We start from the raw sequence: 20,664 nt of genomic DNA on the forward strand, positions 1-20,664 counted from the left end.
TTACTTTTGGTACTTTAAGTGTACTTCGATGATGCTAATACTTGTGTACTTGTACTTAAAGCTGGTAGGAAATTGATCATTTCAGGCCCTGGTCAGAGAACAAACATGTGACTCCTGTTTCCACTAAGGCTCCGCCTTGCCAGGATGTCCCGGTACAGAAATGAACGGTCCCTCCTGTTGTGTCCGGGAACCCGTATCCGTCAGCTCACCCCGCCGCCGTGAGGTTCAGACACTCAAATCAAACGTGACGGAAGCCCGCGCGGTCCACACTGAAGCGAAGGGAGCCTACAGAAAGCAGTGTGACGTTAGCTGGTCTGTTATCCCCCGCGTGTTCAGCTTCATGTGACCCTTCTCCGACTGCTCAGGGTGCGTTAGTTTTGCTTTTCTAACTCCGCCCCGCTGCCTCTGTGTGTCTGCTCTCAGAACAGGCGGGCGGCTACAGTGTTAGCATGAGTGAAAGCCAACGTTAGCTCTGCTCTCTGAGGTGGGCCGTCAGCAGAGGCGGGCGGTGTTAGCAGGCTCTGCTCTGTGAGGTGGCTTCGGGACCAGATGTCGGACCGTGGCGGACTCAGGTGGACCGTGGTGGTCCTCACCTGTCAGCACAAAGACAGCGTGTACTCCTTCCAGAGAGGTGAGAGCCTGCAGGGACAGCGGGCGGCCGCAGGGGGCGCTGCAGGACAGACGGAGCTGATGTTACTGTAGTTTAATTGAAAAATGGTACAGATATTTATAGTAGTGTTAATGATAACAATCGTAATGTTAATGATTATAATAACAATAATGATAAGAGGACTAGTAACAATAGTTATAGCAGAGGGTGTTGAGCAGGAACACGGGGGCAGCAGGTGACCCGCAACCACAGATCCAGACTCCACAGTTCCAGAGCCAGAAACAGCTGCAGGAAGTGATAGGAGGAGAGAGGAGAGGGACGAGAAAGCACAAGACTACCGGAAAGGGGAGAAGTTGTGTTAGTAACATGCAATAATGGGATGAGGCTGCATACAGAGGGAGAGAAAGTAGAGGAGAGAGGAGCTCAGTGCATCATGGGAAATCCCCCGGCAGTCTAGGCCTATAGCAGCATAACTAAGGGATGGTTCAGGAGTCACCTGAGCCAGCCCTAACTATAAGCTTTATCAAAGAGGAAAGTCTTAAGCCTACTCTTAAATGTGGAGATGGTGTCTGCCTCCTGAACCCAAACTGGAACCTGGTTCCACAGGAGAGGAGCTTGATAGCTGAACGCTCTGGCTCCTAGTCTACTTTTGGAGACTCTAGGAACCACAAGTAACCCTGCATTCTGGGAGCGCAGTGCTCTGGTGGGGTAGTAAGGTACTATGAGCTCTTTAAGATAAGATGGTGCCTGACCATTAAGAGCTTTGTAGGTAAGAAGAACATTTGAAGTTTAGCTAACTGATGAGTTTCATCTGGCTTGATGGTTTAGATGAAGAAATTGTTGAAGTTAGTTGGTAAGGTGAAACACAAACACATGTACAGTTACTAAAATACTGAGGTACTTGTACTTTACTGGAGTAATTCCATTGAATGCACCTTCATACTTCTACTCTGAACATTTAGCTTTTCTTAATGATTCAGATCAGCGCAACACATTGATGAATAATTATAGATGAACTAGCTGTGAGCTCCTTAAACTCACCTGCTGCAGCATTATATATATATATATATATATATATATATATATATATATATATATACGTGTGTGTGTGTCAGAGCTGGAGTTGCGGCAGCAGCGTGGCTCTCTCTCTCAGGGTGCGTTGGTTTTGACTGTGCGGGACCGGCAGGAGCCGCTGGGCAGCGGGGGGGCGACGCTGAATGCTCTGCTGGTTGCAGCTGAACACCTGAGCAGCAGAGCCGGACACACGGTGAGTCTCCGCAGCCCCCCCATTACCCCATACTATGGAAGTATACAGGCGACTAAATTAAAATTATCATGCAAACTTGAAAATGAAAATGTAATCCCACAATAACATTATCATTTTCCACACAAAAAGTTTCAGTTTTGAATGAGAAATTACTTTAATTACTTTTTAAAACAGATTCATAACTTGATAAATGAAGAATTGAATAACTAACTAATCATTTAAACTGTTTTATATCCTGTTGGGTCGTTTTATTTTTTACAGGGCGTCCCGTTTTAAAAGTCTTTAACATCTTGAATACGCGTTGTTTCCTTCTTTGGGTTAGGTGGTGACAGCTGACGTCTTGGATGATGCTCACGTCCTCATCCTGCACACGGTGAGGCCAGCAGCCATGCTGGCGTGTAGCAGCAGCAGCTGCTGCATGTAGCATATAGCATGTAGCAGCAGCATGTAGCTTGTAACAGGAGCCATGGCGGCATGTAGCAGCAGCTGCAGCATATAGCATGTAGCATGTAGCAGCAGCAGCTGATGCATGTAGCATGTAGCAGCATGAAACATGTAGCAGCAGCCATGGCAGCATGTAGCCATGGCAGCATGTAGCATGTAGCAGCAGCTGCAGCAGCATGTAGCATGTAGCAGCAGCATATAGCTGCAGCATGTAGCATATAGCTGCAGCATGTAGCATATAGCTGCAGCATGTAGCATGTAGCAGCAGCATGTATCAACAGCATGTAGCATGTAGCATGTAGCCGCAATATGTAGCAGCAGCATGTAGAATATAGCTGCTGCATGTAGCAGCAGCATGTAGCATGTAGTAGCATGTAGCAGCAGCATGTAGCATATAGCTGCAGCATGTAGCAGCAGCATGTAGCATGTATTAGCATGGAGCAGCAGCATGTAGCATGTATTAGCATGTAGCAGCAGCATGTAGCATATAGCTGCAGCATGTAGCAGCAGCATGTAGCAGCAGCATGTAGCATGTATTAGCATGTAGCAGCAGCATGTAGCATATAGCTGCAGCATGTAGCAGCAGCATGTAGCATATAGCTGCAGCATGTAGCAGCAGCATGTAGCATGTATTAGCATGTAGCAGCAGCATGTAGCATATAGCTGCAGCATGTAGCAGCAGCATGTAGCATATAGTTGCAGCATGTAGCAGCAGCATGTAGCAGCATGTAGCAGCAGCATGTAGCATATAGCTGCAGCATGTAGCAGCAGCATGTAGCATATAGTTTCAGCATGTAGCAGCAGCATGTAGCAGCAGCATGTAGCAGCAGGAGCCATGGCGGCATGTAGCAGCAGCTGCAGCATATAGCATGTAGCATGTAGCAGCAGCAGCTGATGCATGTAGCATGTAGCAGCATGAAACATGTAGCAGCAGCCATGGCAGCATGTAGCCATGGCAGCATGTAGCATGTAGCAGCAGCTGCAGCAGCATGTAGCATGTAGCCGCAGCATATAGCTGCAGCATGTAGCATATAGCTGCAGCATGTAGCATGTAGCAGCAGCATGTAGCAGCAGCATGTAGCATGTAGCATGTAGCAGCAGTATGTAGCAGCAGCATGTAGCATATAGTTTCAGCATGTAGCAGCAGCATGTAGCATGTAGCAGCAGCATGTAGCAGCAGCATGTAGCAGCAGCATGTAGCATGTATTAGCAGCAGCTGCAGCCATTCTGTCTTAAACACCTGGTTCCAGCTCATGCAGCTGTTGTTTCCTCCTGCAGGGCCGTGATTTCCCCTGGAGCTCCTGCAGCCGAGCGTTCTGCTGGCTGCCCCGAGAGAAGCCCGACCAGAGAGTCCAAGCTCCGGTCTGCTGTCTGGACCTGCTTCTGGACTGCCTCAGTAACCAGGTCTGATCAGGTCTCCCTCACGGAGAGCGTGCTCAGAGTCGTTGTGGGTAAATAAAGGAAGATACGTGTTTTTATCATGATGAGTGTGATACAGGTTTTTCTCTGTTGGACCAGGTCTGTGCTGGTTCTCCTCCCGGGGTTTGGGTCTGCAGCACCGACATGATCCTCACCATCCCTCCTGACTTTGGTTAGTCTGTGATCAATATCTGGTTATCATCACGTAACATCCAGCAGCCTATCAGCTGTTCAGTCTGTCAGAGCCGTGTCACACCTTCAGCCAATCAGAATCCATCCTTATAATTTCATGTTTTAGAAATGATCATACCCTCCTGCTGAAGTCTGTGTGTGTGTTAGGTTTGTCCTGGGAGGGTTTCTCTGGTGTCCGGGTGTTGGCGTTACCGGGAGACGTCTTCTACGCAGCCAATCACGGCGTCTACCTGTCCGACCACCAGGTGCTCTCTTTATTTGACCTTCTGTCTCTGCACCTGTGTCTGTAGCCTCTGAACTTCTATCCACCAGAGCCTGCAGTGAATCTGTCTCCTTCTTCACAGACAAAATTCAAACAATTAGACAAACAATCAGTGTCTCCATGTCAGTAACAGAATATGTCTTGTCCCTGTGTCCACTTAAAAACAATTCATATAGCATGAGACAGTTTGATTCTATTAACCATAAAAACCTGGAGGATATAAAACATCTGAAATCCTCCTCATGTTGCCTTGATATTCTGCCAACAGTTTTTTTCTAAAATGTTTCTAAATGCATGGCCTCAAATCTACTATAAATTGTTAACATGTCTCTCATCTCAGGTTTTTAAGCCACTCTTAAAAAAGAGCAATCTAGACGGGTCACTAATGAGCAATTATAGGCCCATATCAAATCTCACATTTTCAAGTAAAATCAATGAAAAAGCTGTTTTTCAACAGCTTAGTGCTTTCTTGGCACTAAATAACAGTTTTGATGTCTTCCAGTCAGGTTTTCTACCACACCACAGCACTGAGCTGGCTCTTGTTAAGGTCTTCAATGACATCCATTTAAACACTGACAGTGGCAGAATTTCAGTTTTGCTGCATTCGACACGGTCGACCACAACATACTACTAGACAGACTTGAAAACTGGGTTGGACTTTCTGGCACAGTACTAAACTGGTTTGAATCCTACTTAAAGGACAGGGAATACTTTGTGTCTATAGGTAATCACACATCTGAGCTGACAAAAATGACATGTGGAGTTCCCCAAGGCTCCATTCTGGGGCCTCTTTTGTTTAACATTTACTGATTATTATGATTATTATCAGATTATGAAAAACAACAAAATATGTTACCATAATTATGCAGATGACAAACAGATTTACAAACAGATTTACACTGAGTAACTCTATTGAACAGGTCAACGATTGGATGTGCCAAAATTTTCTTCAGTTAAACAAAGATAAAACTGAAGTTAGAGGAACGAAGATCAGTGCTCAGCTTCAGTCTGTAATATTAAGAACCACAAACCAAGCCAGAAGTCTTGGTGTAGTCACGGACTCAGACCTGAATTTAAGGAGCCACATTAACACAATTACAAAGTCAGCCTACTATCACCTGTAGAATATATCAAGGATTAAAGGAGTTATGTCTCAGCAAGACCTGGAAAAGCTTATCCATGCATTTATCTTCAGTCGACTCGACTACTGTAACAGTGTCCTTACAGGGCTCCCTAAGAAATCCATCAGACAGTGGAGCTGAAGGTGTGTTTGTTTTTTCTCCCAGGGTCGAGTCAGGAACATCATCTACAGGGGAACGCAGGAGCAGATTCAACAAGCAGTGATGCCTGATGGGAAAGTGCCGCTGGTGCGTCCTCCTTTCTTTCCTCATGCAGTAAAATCAAACGCAACTCCTGAGTCTGAAAGGGTCTGAAAGGGTCTGTAAAGCCCACATCATACAGCAGCTCCCATGTCAATACCTCGGCACAATTAACCCTTTAAACAATATCATCGAATAAGGACCAACAACCGATAGTAGTGGTACTATTAGTATTTCTGATGTACCATCACATTGTCTGTGTGCCGACTCATTCATAGTTTCAGATCTTCACCCATCAAGCAAAATGTTTTTAAAGGTAGTAATATATATATATATATATATATATATATATATATAATATATATATATATATATATATATATATCGAGATCTGTATATATATGATTTTTGCTTTTAATGTGTTTTTGCATCAAAGGCCTGATGTCCCAAAGGACATGTGATAAAACAGCAAAAATATATATTTGAAAGCAAAATAATCAGTGTGACGTTTCTTGTTTCTTCCATCTCATTTAACTGATCAAAATAGGAAAGCTTTTTGTTCCGCGTGTCAAAGGAAACAAAGTCTTTCTCGTATTTTATATTTGGCGTGTGATAGTGATCCGTGTGTGTGCAGGTGTCCGGCCCGGTCTTCTTCAGCAGGGCTGTGTCAGAGAAGTTGCTGCAGACTCACGTCACTCCTCCTCTGGACGGCTGCACCTACCTGGGCCTGGACTCTGGAGCTCCGCCCCTCCAGGTATTTTCTGCATACTTTTGAGGCAATTGTACTGTACTTGAGTATACGTTTCTTTATACTTGTACTGCGCAGTATTTTTTACCGCACTGGTTTCCTGCACAAACTGAAACCTGATCTGTGGGTCAGAACTTTGTCTCTTCTTCCTTGCTCCTATTAATCGTCTCACGACACCTCAGATTTATCTGGGGACCCTTTAGAGGGGCCCGACTCCCAGTGGTACTCAGATCCTTTACTTAAGTAAAAGTACTAATACTTCACTGTAAAATACTCTGTAACAAGTAAATGCATGGAAAATGTTAGTAAAAGTATAATCAGAATCAGAATGACTGCTACTAGTGTAATAATTATTCCTCATGCATTCATGTAGCAGCAGGATTTAACTGCTGGTCGTACTCTGATCTCGCTGTCTTCTTATTTCACCCCTCCATCTTCGTCTCCGTCAGATCTCTTTGTTCCTGGACGTGTTGAAGTGTCTCTGCTCGGATCTGACTCAGGATCAGTTTGTGAGCGAGGACAGAGCCGGCTGCAGTTCTGCTCTCGGACCGCAGGGGGCGGCGGTGAGGAGCGGCAGGACGGAGCTGTGGAGGATCCTGAGAGGAACTCCGCTCACACTGGGTGGGTGCCTCTGCCGCAGCTCTGCCTCTGATTGGCTGCTGCTCGTATCCACGTTAGTTAAGGTTAGGGCGGGGTTAGTGTTAGCCAATTAGAGGCAGAGGAAGGGGCGGGACTCAACGCATAGCTGGTGTCCCATCAGATGACACAATACGGCACTACATAATACGTATTCATGTTCCCATGCTTGGCCGAGTAACACACCAGAAGGAAAACAAGGTCACCTTCCGTCCGGTCGAGGATGACGGGGAGACATTTCACCTTGTGATGTTCAAGTCATTCCTCAGTCTCAGTTTTCCATCTCATGGGTCTGTTCGAGCCAATCATCTTTTAACAGAGAAGTGAAGTAAGGCACTCAACTGGTCCTTATGACTCGTCGCTAGTTTATGATCTCCAGTCATTGCCAGTGTTGGGATGTTTTTGCATTCTCTCTCCATCTCCTTCCATCTGGCCTCAGATCCACAGTCTGAACGGGAAGGAGAGAAAAGCTCCGCCCCCCTAACTGCTGGTTACCGTACCATATGTAGATTCTTGCACTATAACTCTACAAAGATGTTGACTAGTTATTCAGATCTTCTTAATTTTCTTCTTTACAATTTCATAGTTTAAAAAAAATCACTACACCTTTCACCTGTCTGTCTCTCTCCTGTCTGTCTCACCTGTCTGTCCCGAGTAACACCTGTCTGTCTCACCTGTCTGTCTCACCTGTCTTCCTCTCTGACAGTGTACGTCCCTGGCGGACGCTATGACTACCTGACTCTTTCTGGGAAGCAGCATGTGGAGCGTCTGACCTGTGATTGGACAGATGGAAACACGCTGTCTCACGTACAGGTGACTTCCTGTTCCCCTGTGTCCTCATTAAAATTTCTCACCACAGTTTCACTGACGTCACCTGACTTCGTGTTTACCCTCAGAGAGACGGCGGCGTGGATAAAGGGGCTCGAGTGATCAACAGCGTCCTGGAGGGAGACGTGGCCGTGGCGCCCGGAGCGGTGGTGCAGCACTGCCACCTGCAGGTCAGGAGTTTCCTGCTGTTATTGGGTCAGTGAACGCACCTTTAAGGTTTCCGTCGTGACCTTTGACCTCGTCTCCAGGGTCCTCTGGTGGTCCCGTCGGGGTGCTTGCTGTCGGGTCTCGAGTTGATGACATCACAGTGGATCAGGCAGCTGGAGCTGGCCAGTGACATCATCATCCAGGGACATCGCATCGAGCTGGGGCAGCTGAAGCTGAGCGTGTACACGGTGACGGGAGCGCAGGACGACCTGGAGGTGAGGGACCGTTCGACTTACTGATCTGTCCAGAGCTTTCAGACACATCTCACTGCCTTCGTCCACTGAGGGAGGCGGAGCCGAGAGCTCTGGAACAAGACAGGAAGTGACCCTGGAGTCGAGTTCATTAAAGTCACAGTGCCGAGGCAGCGGCTACAGAAAGACATTTAAAAAATAAAACGAGTTAAACATGAAATAAAACCTGTAACCTGTAAAGACACCGTTACAGTCGGGTCGACTGAAGAGAAATACAGGTCCAGGTCCTGCTGAGACACAAGTCCTTCAGTCCTTGTGACGGTCTTCAGGTGACAGCAGGCCAGCTTGGCTCCAAAAACTGAGTGACACGCCCTCGGGTAGCTGTACCTGTTGGTCCTGTCAGGCTGGACTGAGGGCAGACTGGCCCTCAGTGACTCCCCATCACCAAACAACACAAACTGGTTTAAAGACCAAAAACTAAATGAAGCTTCGAGGCAGAAACCATGCTGACCTCCTCCTCTCCTCCTCCTCCTCAGGTCTCCTCTGAGGACAGCAGCGCCTCCTTCCTGAACCAGAGATGGAGCCTCCTCTACAGCCGGACAGGAATCCAGTAGGTCGATCACCTCCTGACCTTTGACCTTTAATCCAATGTAGGTTTTTACTTGTGGATCAATTATTCCCCCCCTTCCCTCCCCTGTCTTTACCCTCTCTTCTCCTCTCTCATCCTCCCCTCCCTTCCCCCCTCTCCTCTCCTCCCTCCCCTTCCCTCTTCTCATCCCCTCTCCCATCCTCCCCTCCCTTCCCTTCCCTGCTCTCCTTACCTCCTCTCCTCCCCTCCTCTCCTCCCCTCTCTTCCCCTCTCTCATCCTCCCCTCCCTTCCCTTCCCTGCTCTCCTTACCTCCTCTCCTCCCCTCCTCTCCTCCCCTCTCTTCCCCTCTCTCATCCTCCTTTCCCTTCCCTTCCCTCCTCCCCTCCCCCCTTCTCCTCCCCTGTCTCCTCCTTCCGTCGCCTCCCATCTCAGGCCGGAGGAGTTGTGGGTCCGAGGACAACAGCGCTCCCTCCTTGAGGCTCGTCTCTTCCCGGTCCTCCACCCCAGAGGAGGAGCTGTGGGTCTGGAGGGAGGTGTCGGCTGGCTGTTGGGGGGCGGCGGCTGCCTGCGGAGGTGGAGGGAAGCGTGGAGGCTCTCTCTGAAGGAGGTGATGTCCCTCACCCACCAGGAGGCGGAGCTGCAGTGGAGGGAGGAGCTACTGTTCCTGGCAGGGAGGAGGAGAGTGGCTGACTCCCTGAGGAGGCGCTCAGACGTCTGCCTGCTGCCCAGCTTCAGGGCCGCCGTGCTGGGGGGCCGGCAGGAGGCGCTGCTGGAGGCGCTGGACGGCAGTGAGTCACAGCCAACAAGACAAACGAGCCTCTCGGCGAGGCGTTCAGACGCTGACTCACTGATTCGCTTTCAGGACTCCATCAACTTGCTGTCGTGTGTCTTTATGTAACTTCCTGTTTCTTCTCTCTCTTCAGTCGCAACAGGAAGCGGGCAGCAGGGGGCGGAGTCAGGCGCAGAGCTAGGCGTGGCCGCTCGCTGTCTCTCCTGCATTGCAGACGTGTTGGTGTGCATGGCGGGGGGGAGGGGTGGGCTGAGGAGCGGACCGGCCGCTAACGAGGCCTGGAGCTCCGCCTACTTGCTGTTAGAGGAGGGTGACCTGAGGGGCGGAGTCTGTGCCCTGGCCACACAGAGGGAGCGCTGGCTCAGCAGGTGAGCGCCGCCCTCCAGGTTCTTCTTCACCGTCTCTGTTAGTGGATGATGTTTCCTGTGACCGCCCCCTACAGGCCGGACCTGCTGGTTCGGGCGGCTCGGCACTATGAGGGCGCCGGCCAGGTGCTTCTACGACAAGCTGTGATGTCATCGCAAAAGTTCATCTCCATTGGCCAGGGCGAGGTCCCGCCCCTTGACGAGTGGCAGGAAGTGGAGTGTCCGGCCAGACTGGACTTGGCAGGTACGTTTGGCACCGGTGAGCGCTGCCCGTTAACCTTTGACCCCTTGAACCTGATTACCAGTTGACCTTCTGAACTGTGTGGCGTCTTTGTGCTTCAGGCGGGTGGAGCGACACTCCGCCCATCGCCTTCGAGCACGGCGGCTCTGTGACCAACGTCGCGGTGAAGGTCGACGGGAAGCGTCCCATGGGTGCCAGGGCCCGTCGCATCAGAGAGCCCCGCCTCCTGCTGGTCAGCCACATCGGAGGGCGGGACAGCGCGGTTTCCACGGAGACGGTGTGCGACAGCCTGGATGATCTGAGGGACCACCGCCAGCCTCACGCGCCTGGTGGGAGATCAGCTGGAGAGCGCCACAAACTGAAGCTCGGCGTCGTGTTGATGTTCATGCGTGTGTGTGTGTGTTACAGGAGCCCTGCTGAAGGCAGTGTGTGTGTGCAGCGGCCTGGTGGCGCTCTCCTCCCAGCATCCTCTGGGGGATCAGCTGATGCAGCGGTGGGGAGGAGGGGTGGAGCTCCACAGCTGGTCGCTGCTGCCCACCGGGTCTGGACTGGGTGAGATACTTAAAACATCATCAACAACAAACCTGAGAATGTTTTCTTAACGTTCAGGATTCTCAGCAGTTAAATGAATGATCAGGTCTTGTCCTGTAGGTACCAGCAGTATCCTGGCGGGGGCGCTGTTGGCTGCGGTCTACAGGTGTACCGGTCGAACCTACAACACGGACTCGCTTATCCACGCCGTCCTCTACCTGGAACAGATCCTCACCACAGGTGGGTCTCTGGTTGAGAGCTGCTGTCATGAGGACGGGATCAGGTCTCTCTGACTGAGCTGCTTCTTCTTCTTCTCCTCCTCCAGGTGGAGGCTGGCAGGATCAGGTGGGAGGTCTGGTAGGCGGAGTCAAGGTGGGTCGTTCCAGAGCGTCTCTGCCCCTGCTGGTGGAGGTGGAACGCCTCAGTCCTCCAGAGGACTTCCTGGTTTCTCTGGAGCGGCACCTCCTGCTGGTGTACACCGGGAAAACTCGGCTGGCTCGCAACCTGCTGCAGGTCCGCCCCCCTTCAGTTCCTGGTCTCACAGCTGTCTGTTATTTTACTGTTGATCAGAATAAAACTCCTCACGTGAGCATCAGAACCAAACCAGCTTTCAGCTGTACAGAAAACAGCCAGATTGTCTGGACACGGCCCGGACATGTAGAGAGGACTGGGTACAGCGTTGGAGGCGGGGCTTATATAGATCAGAAAAAAGAGCATGTGATCAAACATGAGGTTTCTGCTTCACACGTGGTCCATCTTTATGTCCAGTCTGTCCTCTTATTAACTCCAGAATCACTGTGACAGTTAGTATGAAGACGGTGTTGGTGGTTCTGTGTGCAGGATGTGGTCCGGAGCTGGTACAGCCGTCTGCCCTCGATGGTCCAGAACGCCCAGCAGCTGGTGTCCAACTCAGAGGACTGTGCTGCAGCCTGTTCAGACGGTGAGGCCGCCCACCACAGCACGCTACACACAGATACACAGCTAGAGGAAGTAATCAGACCCTTTACTGCAGTAAAAGTACCACACTGAACAAATCTGCCTGATCATGTGATCATGTGCCTGTAGGAGCCCACGTTTTAAATTCTGTAAAGATGTGAAAACCCTCCAGTGTGCAGCAGGTGTTAGTCCTGTCCTACACTTCCCAGAATGCCCTTAGCATAGACCCCAGACCGTGATCACCACCATGCAGCTTTGAACGGACGATGGTGGACAGATAACGTGTCGTCTCCAGGTTCTCTGAGCAGACTGGGTCTGTGTTTGGACCGCTCCTGGCAGCAGAAGAAGCTGATGGCCCCTGGATGTGAACCGGCCTCGGTCCGGGCCATGATGGAGGCCCTGAGGCCGCTGGTATTGGGTCAGAGCCTGGCCGGGGCCGGAGGGGGGGGCTTCCTCTACCTGCTGACCCGGGAGCCCCAACAGAAGGAGGCGGTGCTGCAGGTCCTCAACAACACGCCGGTAAGCAGCAGTCAGACATGTTAGCAACCCACAGGGAGATCTGGCGTCCACGTGCTAACATGCTGTTTGTTTTGTTTCAGGGTCTGGGAGACTTCAGTGTTCACTCAGTGGAGCTGGACATGGACGGGATCACAGTCCTACCACCGTACTGAGGACACACACACGCAAACTCACACCCGTTTGTCTTACTGTCTCTGTGTCCTTGATGCTCCCTGATTCTGACCTGAACCCTAAAACCACAGCCCTTTAAACTTGAGTGGATCCGGTCCCCACAAGTACAATAAACCCTGGTTTTTGGACCCCACGAATACGGTAAAACAAACACACACACACAGATGATTGATCTGCAAGGAGGATGAAGACCTTTAAATTCGTTCAGCTTTTCCTCACAGCTCTTACAGGTAAATATTCAGACCTGAACCTGGTCCTGATGGATCTTTAGTGGACCCCCCCCCCCACACCCGTGTCAAACGGCTCGTCTGAACACTGATCTTTGTGATGTCATCAGTGTGGGATGGAACTAAATGAAAACAGCCTGTGAAGATCTGCTGATCAATAACAAACAAATTCTAACTGTGCTGTTTTTGGAAATGTGCCGATCTGAATGTGAAGGAGTTTGTTTGTGGTTTTTTTATGAATTTATTTTTGATAATCGAAGCTGTTAGACTCGGTCCAGTCTGATCCAGAGTACTGATCTGAGTTGTGGGTGTAATAAAGACCCGGGACATGTTCGGCTGTGGAGTGTATAAATAAAAACTAATAAATAAAATGTATTTCCTTATGTGTTTACTGTGTCCTACATCAATACAAACATTTGTTAAAAGAATAATAATCGAGCTGAACGCGCTTTGATACACATTCAGGTGTCCAACAGGATGTAATGGAGTCAAACGTCAATTGTTTCCTCTTCCTCGTCACTCTGGGCGTCTGCAGGTGATCGATGTCTCAGGTCGTGTATCACAGACAGGAAGTGGAGTCTGTGTTGATGTGATTTGTTGTTTTGGCCCCTGCTGTGTGTCGGTAAGGGCCCCGGGGCTCTGAGCTGCTGGGAAGTCTTCCAATATAATGACACCTGCATGACCTCACACTCACCTGAGGCAGGCAGACTGTGAGTCAGAGCGGATCGGCCGGGTCGCATGACTTCAGGGACGAGCAGCTGAGTGAACTCCTCACCTGAAAGGTAAAAGCTTTTTCCCAGCAGCCCCGCAGTGGAGAGTTAAAGATCATTAACTTCAGGTGTTCAATAAAGGTTATTGACCTGGGAGTGTTGGCGAGGCGTCCATCTGAGCTGCACGTCTGTTAATGAACAGCAGGAGACTGTCGGAGAAGAGGATGACATGTTTAAGTTTCCGTGTTTTATCCTTCACAGTTGAATCCTTGCTCTCGTGCAGGGTGACATTAGGTCAAAGCGTTGATCTTGATATTTCTCTCCAGGCTCTGAACAGCTTGTGTTACATTTTTTATTTGAAAACAGAGACCTGAGCCTCTTTCAGGCTGTGACCTTTGCACACGTTAAAATATACAGCAGACACACAGGTGAAAATATAACAATGACTTTAAACATACAAAATCAAAACGAACACTTGCACACACCATCACAGTGCTTTCCAAACATTTGTGTTTGTATTTATGCCTCCAGTGGAAATCAGGGATGATATGTAGAGAGGTAGTTTTAACATAAGCTTCATGAATAAATAAAATAGCATGTTGCTCAGAGCGGTCCATCCCACACGCTGATGTAAGATCCAATGATCCAAATGTTCTGTCACCAGTGATGAGCTGAGTGCTACATTGAATCGCACCCAGTGGTTTTAATGTGGTAGCTGAAGCATGCACATAGATAATAATATGCTGTACTGTGTTTTCTGTGGTCTCCCCCTCCTCCCTCTGTTTTCTCTCTCTCCCTCTGTCTCTTTTCACGCAGCTGTGTCAGAGTTGGAAACATGTCGCGGAGGAAACAACCCAAACCACAGCAGGTCCAGGATTTATCTTTCAACGGACGCGCTGGTGAGTTATTTTAATCCAGAGACTCTTAATCTTTGTTTCTGTTCAAGTGATTCTTAGAAAAAGGACACGTTTATTAACAGAAGTTTTATCTTTACAATATTCCCATCATACAGGAGTGTGATAATAATAATCACAGTTTACAGGCGTACTATAACACCCGACTGAGCAGAGCGTTTGTCTTGCTGTTTTTCTCTTGTATCTCTGACCTGTTTCATTAAGAGGAAACTCTGTTCAGTTGAGCTTGAATTAAACCTGCAATGTTTAAATTTGAGTTCTTATGTGTATGTATGCAGGCTAGCTCTATAAGTATTTAGATTAATTCTTAATTAAACCTTTTGGTAATTTGAGTTCACTCAGGTGAGAAATGAGTTCTGATATTTCAGGGCTTTCAGACTAATTATTTGCTGCAAGTCAGCTCATTTACTTTAAACTTTAAAAAGACAAGAGTTTATTTCTGAAAAACTGAATAGAGGGTGTCACTCATCCTTTTATTCCTTAATCTAGTTGTATGATACAGAGGCTTTTCTGAAGTGCAGTGGCATGATCACAGTAATAATCTCCCCCTTCCTTTATCTGTTTCAGACGAGACGTGTCTCAGCTCAGCATCTGCTCCTGCGGTGCGTGGCAGTGCTCGTGTCTGCAGCCGATGCTGCGCTGAGTTTAACGTGCTATCAGACCTGGAACAACACCAGAGGGATTGCTCTCCAAGTCCTCTGGTTCTGATTCTGAATGAGGATGACGAGCTGCTGTCCAGCAGCAAAACCTTCCCTGCAGCCTCACCAGCAGCCAGCCCAGCAGGGGGGCCGGGTGAAACACTCAGTAACTCTGAGATGGAAAACAGCAACACCGCATCGCAGGACAGGTCCAGCAAAGGAGCAGGGCTCAGAGAAAGCCAAGGAAGCACCAGCAGTAAGCACGGCATCAGTACTGAATGTGACACTGTCCTCCCACAATCCTTACCTCACCCTGGCTGCCCAGCTGCCCAAGAAGGACACTCGTGGATGAAGATCATTATTAAAAACCTTGAGAGCACCAAAGTGGCCATGGCTCAGTATTCCCAGCTGGCGCACTCAGACGACTGCCGCAGAAAGACCGCCATCTGGTCTGTGTTGCAACAGCTCTTCACCCTGCAAATACAGCAAATCCACCAGCTGCAGCTCATTGATCAGATCCATCACCAGGTTCTATTGTTTGCTTCTCATCAAGCCGGGATACCAGAGACCCTGGGGATCTGCACCAAGGACTTCTCTTCTTCAGAATCCACCAATCAGCTCAAGGCTCTCAGCACTCATTTGTCTCAGCAGCTCGCTGCAGCTGCCGGGATAGCCAGATGCTTATCAGCTCAGTCTGCTAACATAAGTGACTTCAAGCATTTTACGGCCACAGAGCAGCTAAATCAAAGTCAACCTGACAGCAGAAATGGGCTGTCAAGCTCAGAGGCCTCACAAACGTTTAGTAAGCTCATGACAACAGCAGTTGGTGGACATGTTTCCAAAAAACAACACATGGAATGTGGTTCTTCTAACTCCCAACTGAATTTCTTGACCAAAACCAAGATGTCCTCTTTGATTTTTAACAATAACGGCTTCATCGGTCAGACTTCTGAAAACTCCCACGTACTTCGACCTTCATCTCACAGCGAGCACACAGCGTCAAATTCCATACCAAACATCAGTGCGATTGTGGAGGATCTGGATGCCCTGGCAGCCTTGGCCCAACAGAGGAAATGCAAGAATCTGAAGCCTTATGCTCCCACGGCGTCTTCAGAAGAGTCTCTCTTCAAACGCAGATGCAGATTTTGCAGCAAAGTGTTTGGGAGTGACAGCGCTTTGCAAATTCATCTGCGATCACACACCGGTGAAAGGCCCTACAAGTGCAACGTCTGTGGAAACAGGTTCTCCACCCAGGGGAACTTAAAGGTTCATTTTCAGAGGCACAAAGAGAGATACCCACACGCCCAAATGAACCCTTATCTGTGCCTGGACAATGCAGAGATTCCTTTTCGGATGTCCTTGTCACCAGAGAAAGCAGTAGCAAGATGGCTAGATAGGTCACCATCTTCATCTTCAATGACCTCTGGTTCCCTGGAACAGTTTGACTCAACCAGACTGTCATCTCTCATCAAGAAAGAGGACGGCCTTATGTTAGCACACAATCCCCTTGCTCACCGTGATCCTTCCTTTGATTCAGCAGCAAACATGACCTTTAGATTTAAAGAAAACCCTAAAAAGGACTCGGACTCAGTCGAGACCAGGCAACAAAGAACGAGTCTTAAAAGTGAAGATGTAAAACCATCTTTTAACTTTGTCTCAATGACCACAAAGTCAGAGGAATCCGCTGATGTCATACCCCATCCCAATTCTACCTCATTTTCAGGATTCTTCTCATTACAGCGCTCTGACAACCCCACACTCCGGCTGCCATCAGACACCAATAGAGTGTCAGACCCAAACGAGTGTGTCATCTGCCACCGCATACTCAGTTGTCAGAGTGCCCTGAGGATGCATTATCGGACACATACAGGGGAGCGCCCATACCCGTGTAAACTGTGTGGCCGAGCTTTCACTACCAAAGGAAACCTGAAGACACACCAAACTGTTCACCGGGCCACAGTCCCGTTGAGTGTCCAGCACTCGTGCCCCATCTGCCAAAGGAAGTTCATGAATGTTGGCGTCTTGCAGCAACATGTAAGGTGCGTACACCACATGCACATGGAAGGTCACTTACCCAATGCAGACTGTACGAATCAGAAATACTCAGTGGATTGTAATGAAGGATTTGGCGACAACACAACATTGAATCATAGGAAGAACTTTTTGAATGACAACAATGGAAGCATTTGTGTCAACCAACTGTCTAGATTCAAATCCCTATCCATCCATTTGTCCCCTTGTCCGTTTGGTAAACATTTAATTGACGCTAACAAGATGACAAGTTACAACGGGCCATTTGGGGAGCTGCAGCATAAATGGATCAAAACGGAGCGGCCAGATGGATCAAACGAGGAATGTCGTCAAACAAACATCCAATCTGCTGGTCAGTGGACTAACACATTCCCCATGCCTGACAGTTCAGCTCTCAATCAGTCTCTGTCCGCTAGTGGCCAAGATTCAATGTACAATAAAACTGTGAGTCTGGACAAACCATTACAGGCGAGGCTCAACGCAACCACATTAACGCTCTGTGCATCTGCTACATCACCCACTGAGCTACCAGTATTTAACCATGCCGAGGATTCTCTGAGCCTGATTCCCAATCTCAGAGAAAAGGCGGTTATAAAGAACACTTACTGCGATATATGCGGGAAGAATTTTGCCTGTCAAAGTGCCTTGGATATCCACTACAGAAGCCATACCAAGGAGAGACCATTTATCTGCACAACATGCAAGAGGGGCTTTTCCACTAAGGGGAATCTCAAGCAGCACATGCTTACACATCAAATGAGGGACTTCCCGCTACATCTCTTTGAACCCTCCTATCCTAACGAAGCACCTAACCATGATGGCTCCCTGTTGTCCAATGTAAACTCAGAGATGACCGCTTTACTGAACTCCTCTTTTAGGGGTGGCAAGGATCTTTATGGTCCTTCAGAGATCCTCTCCGTTTCTGAGGTGCCTGAAGGTGCTGCAGCACCACCTCGCCGGACGCCCAAATACCACCACTGCAAGACTTGTGGGAAGAGCTTCTCCTCCTCCAGTGCTCTGCAGATCCATGAGAGGACTCACACCGGGGAAAGGCCCTTTGCCTGCGCTGTCTGCGGACGGGCTTTCACTACCAAAGGAAACCTAAAGGTTGGTTTCACCTGTATATTTTTAGACCTTTTCCACCACAGGAATATAATCACCTATAACTTAACACAGGTTCTGCTTTTGTTTCAGCAAATTTCAGCACAAGGTGCTATTAAATCCAAAGTCCCTCTACTCTCAGGGAAAACACAGCAATTAATAATGTTTATTAATATAGAGGCTGTACACGGCGTATAAAAATGATGACATCACGGTATCCAAAGCGGTGTTATGGGTTAAGTTCCCGTAGTAGAAAATAAGTCTTTGGCTTCCATGAATATCTAAAAGCCTTCTTTAGAGGGATTACCAGTAATATTTAGGGGCTGCCTTCAAAAACTACAACAAATAAAGAATGCACCCCCCCCCTCGAAATTCTAAATATTTGACTTTAATTTAAAGATTTCAAGCTAACCCCTGTAAGGTCCAATATTCCAGAGGTTTCATACCAATACAATGTAGTGCATCTGCTTCACACATTAAGGAAATCTTTTAGCTCTGGGATGTTCCACTCCTTTTATGGAAATCATGACTTTGTAGAGAGATCGGTCCAAGTCACTGCACTTGTAAGTTATATACAATGAACCCTAACCACGGAAAGGTGAAGTCCAACATGATAGCTTAATCTATTCTGGAGGCTCTGGCTATCCGATTCCTCAAATGTCAACGCTGTCAGAATGATTTGAAGTTGGTCAGTGGCACAAATCTGAGTGTCAGAGTTCACTAATGTTGAATCTGGTGCCTGGTACGTTTTTTGGTATGACCTCCGTCGAGGTTCCCAGCGAGCTGAGGTAATACCAAAAGGTGAGATTAAAACACTACAGACTGCTGATTGGTCAGAGAGAATCGACAACAAATCCGTTTGGAAGTAACCTAGCTAGCAGCTGGTGTGCAGCTAGCCTTGCGGTGTTCACAGCTGAGCTGTTGCTAACGTTAGCTCAGTTTGTTTTTACTTTAGTTCGTTAACGACTCCACTGATAAAAGCAGATCTTGATTTGAAATTTTCCTCAGCATGTCTTTATGACTAGTTTAATTTAATTCAGCCCATTTGGGCGTTGTGCATGACAGAATCTTTAACGCCCGGCCTGTTCCACTTAGTAGACTGTAAATGACTGGACCAGGGTCGTGTGAGTCCCATATGGTCTAGCGGTTAGGATTCCTGGTTTTCACCCAGGCGGCCCGGGTTCAACTCCCGGTATGGGAATGGACATTTAGCCAGCATGGATTAGTAGAGAGATCAGTGTGCGCCGTGTTTGTGCTCCTCAAGAAAAGATGTGTGTGTGCTGCGTTCTCAGCGTTGGTGTTTGCAATAACAGACACCTGAATGTTTCTGTCTGAGTCCACTACATCTCAAACAACCATGGCCGACCACTTCCACATCGAGTCCCAGTAGGATTTCTTGTTTTGACCCAGACGGCCTCGGTTCAACTCCCAGTCAAGAAATAGACATTTAGCCAGATTTGTCGAGAGATCAGTCTGATCCAATCCCCCTTTTTCCACTGGATGGTACCAGCTCGACTCACCTTTGCTGGTTTTCTGTTGGGCAAATCAGGTACCCGGGACTTTTTTTGGTATGACCTCTTTCGAGGTTCTCAGCTCAGCACGTGAGTCCCATATGGTCTAGCGGTTAGGATTCCTGGTTTTAGATGGTACCCACTCTACTCCCCTTTTTTGGTTTTCCAGTAGGCAAATCTGGTGCCTGGTACGTTTTTTGGTATGACCTCCGTCGAGGTTCCCAGCGAGCTGAGGTAATACCAAAAGGTGAGATTAAAACACTACAGACTGCTGATTGGTCAGAGAGAATCGACAACAAATCCGTTTGGAAGTAACCTAGCTAGCAGCTGGTGTGCAGCTAGCCTTGCGGTGTTCACAGCTGAGCTGCTGCTAACGTTAGCTCAGTTTGTTTTTACTTTAGTTCGTTAACGACTCCACTGATAAAAGCAGATCTTGATTTGAAATTTTCCTCAGCATGTCTTTATGACTAGTTTAATTTAATTCAGCCCATTTGGACGTTGTGCATGACAGAATCTTTAACGCCCGGCCTGTTCCACTTAGTAGACTGTAAATGACTGGATCGGGGTCCTGTGAGTCCCATATGGTCTAGCGGTTAGGATTCCTGGTTTTCACCCAGGTGGCCCGGGTTCAACTCCCGGTATGGGAATGGACATTTAGCCAGCATGGATTAGTAGAGAGATCAGTGTGCACCGTGTTTGTGCTCCTCAAGAAAAGATGTGTGTGTGCTGCGTTCTCAGCGTTGGTGTTTGCAATAACAGACACCTGAATGTTTCTGTCTGAGTCCACTTCATCTCAAACAACCATGGCCGACCACTTCCACATCGAGTCCCAGTAGGATTTCTTGTTTTGACCCAGACGGCCTCGGTTCAATTCCCAGTCAAGAAATAGACATTTAGCCAGATTTGTCGAGAGATCAGTCTGATCCAATCTCCCTTTTTCCACTGGATGGTACCAGCTCGACTCACCTTTGCTGGTTTTCTGTTGGGCAAATCAGGTACCCGGGACTTTTTTTGGTATGACCTCTTTCGAGGTTCTCAGCTCAGCACGTGAGTCCCATATGGTCTAGCAGTTAGGATTTCTGGTTTTCACCCAGGTGGCCCGGGTTCAACTCCCGGTATGGGAAAAGATATTTAGCCAGCATGGACTTGCAAAGCGATCAGTCTCATCCAATACCCCATTAGACGGTACCCACTCTACTCCCCTTTTTTGGTTTTCCAGTAGGCAAATCTGGTGCCTGGTACGTTTTTTGGTATGACCTCCGTCGA

General features: G+C 48.4%; 2 protein-coding genes and 3 non-coding genes across 6 annotated transcripts in view; all 5 read left to right on the forward strand.

Annotated features, from left to right (window-relative positions):
• The first annotated feature begins 256 nt into the window (after positions 1-256).
• On the forward strand, positions 257-12,876 carry LOC119893164 (L-fucose kinase). 2 transcript variants are annotated; one of them, XR_005442772.1, is made up of 24 exons: positions 257-631; positions 1,726-1,877; positions 2,200-2,250; positions 3,600-3,725; positions 3,840-3,912; positions 4,080-4,177; positions 5,481-5,561; positions 6,148-6,267; positions 6,711-6,882; positions 7,604-7,710; positions 7,794-7,895; positions 7,974-8,147; positions 8,660-8,733; positions 9,146-9,501; positions 9,637-9,871; positions 9,946-10,112; positions 10,211-10,438; positions 10,518-10,661; positions 10,761-10,880; positions 10,966-11,153; positions 11,481-11,580; positions 11,872-12,095; positions 12,176-12,407; positions 12,488-12,876. XR_005442772.1 is itself a non-coding variant. In XM_038705136.1 (23 exons), exons 1-23 carry the CDS (start codon positions 550-552, stop codon positions 12,245-12,247), a joined length of 3,246 nt encoding a protein of 1,081 aa, XP_038561064.1. In that variant the 5' UTR covers positions 257-549; the 3' UTR covers positions 12,248-12,876. The 2 variants fall into 2 exon arrangements, 1 of the variants encoding a protein (XP_038561064.1); XM_038705136.1 differs by having other exon boundaries at positions 12,176-12,876.
• A 1,162-nt stretch (positions 12,877-14,038) lies between these two features.
• Positions 14,039-20,664, forward strand: part of sall1b (spalt-like transcription factor 1b) — a 50,818-nt gene continuing 44,192 nt past the window's right edge. Inside the window, exons 1-2 of the mRNA XM_038706030.1 lie at positions 14,039-14,102; positions 14,685-17,893. Coding sequence (XP_038561958.1) covers positions 14,039-14,102; positions 14,685-17,893 — 3,273 coding nt within the window. The remainder of the gene's footprint in view (positions 14,103-14,684; positions 17,894-20,664) is intronic.
• On the forward strand, positions 19,017-19,088 carry trnae-uuc. The gene has a single exon. It is a non-coding gene; the product is annotated as a tRNA-Glu (tRNA).
• Positions 19,974-20,045, forward strand: trnae-uuc. Its single transcript has one exon. It is a non-coding gene; the product is annotated as a tRNA-Glu (tRNA).
• Positions 20,451-20,522, forward strand: trnae-uuc. Its single transcript has one exon. It is a non-coding gene; the product is annotated as a tRNA-Glu (tRNA).

Source organism: Micropterus salmoides, unplaced genomic scaffold, assembly GCF_014851395.1.
Source record: "Micropterus salmoides isolate LMB-PRFRI ecotype aquatic unplaced genomic scaffold, ASM1485139v1 Ms_hic_scaffold_8, whole genome shotgun sequence".
Classification (NCBI taxonomy): Eukaryota; Metazoa; Chordata; class Actinopteri; order Centrarchiformes; family Centrarchidae; genus Micropterus; species Micropterus salmoides.

Bases quoted from the DNA above. Each gene is read 5' to 3' on its own strand.
- LOC119893164 (XM_038705136.1), top strand. From the start codon at position 550: ATGTCGGACCGTGGCGGACTCAGGTGGACCGTGGTGGTCCTCACCTGT. The intron at 3,913-4,079 runs GTTAGTCTGTGA...TGTGTGTGTTAG, and splicing joins CACCATCCCTCCTGACTTTG to GTTTGTCCTGGGAGGGTTTC. The intron at 11,581-11,871 runs GTGAGGCCGCCC...TGTCGTCTCCAG, and splicing joins TGCTGCAGCCTGTTCAGACG to GTTCTCTGAGCAGACTGGGT.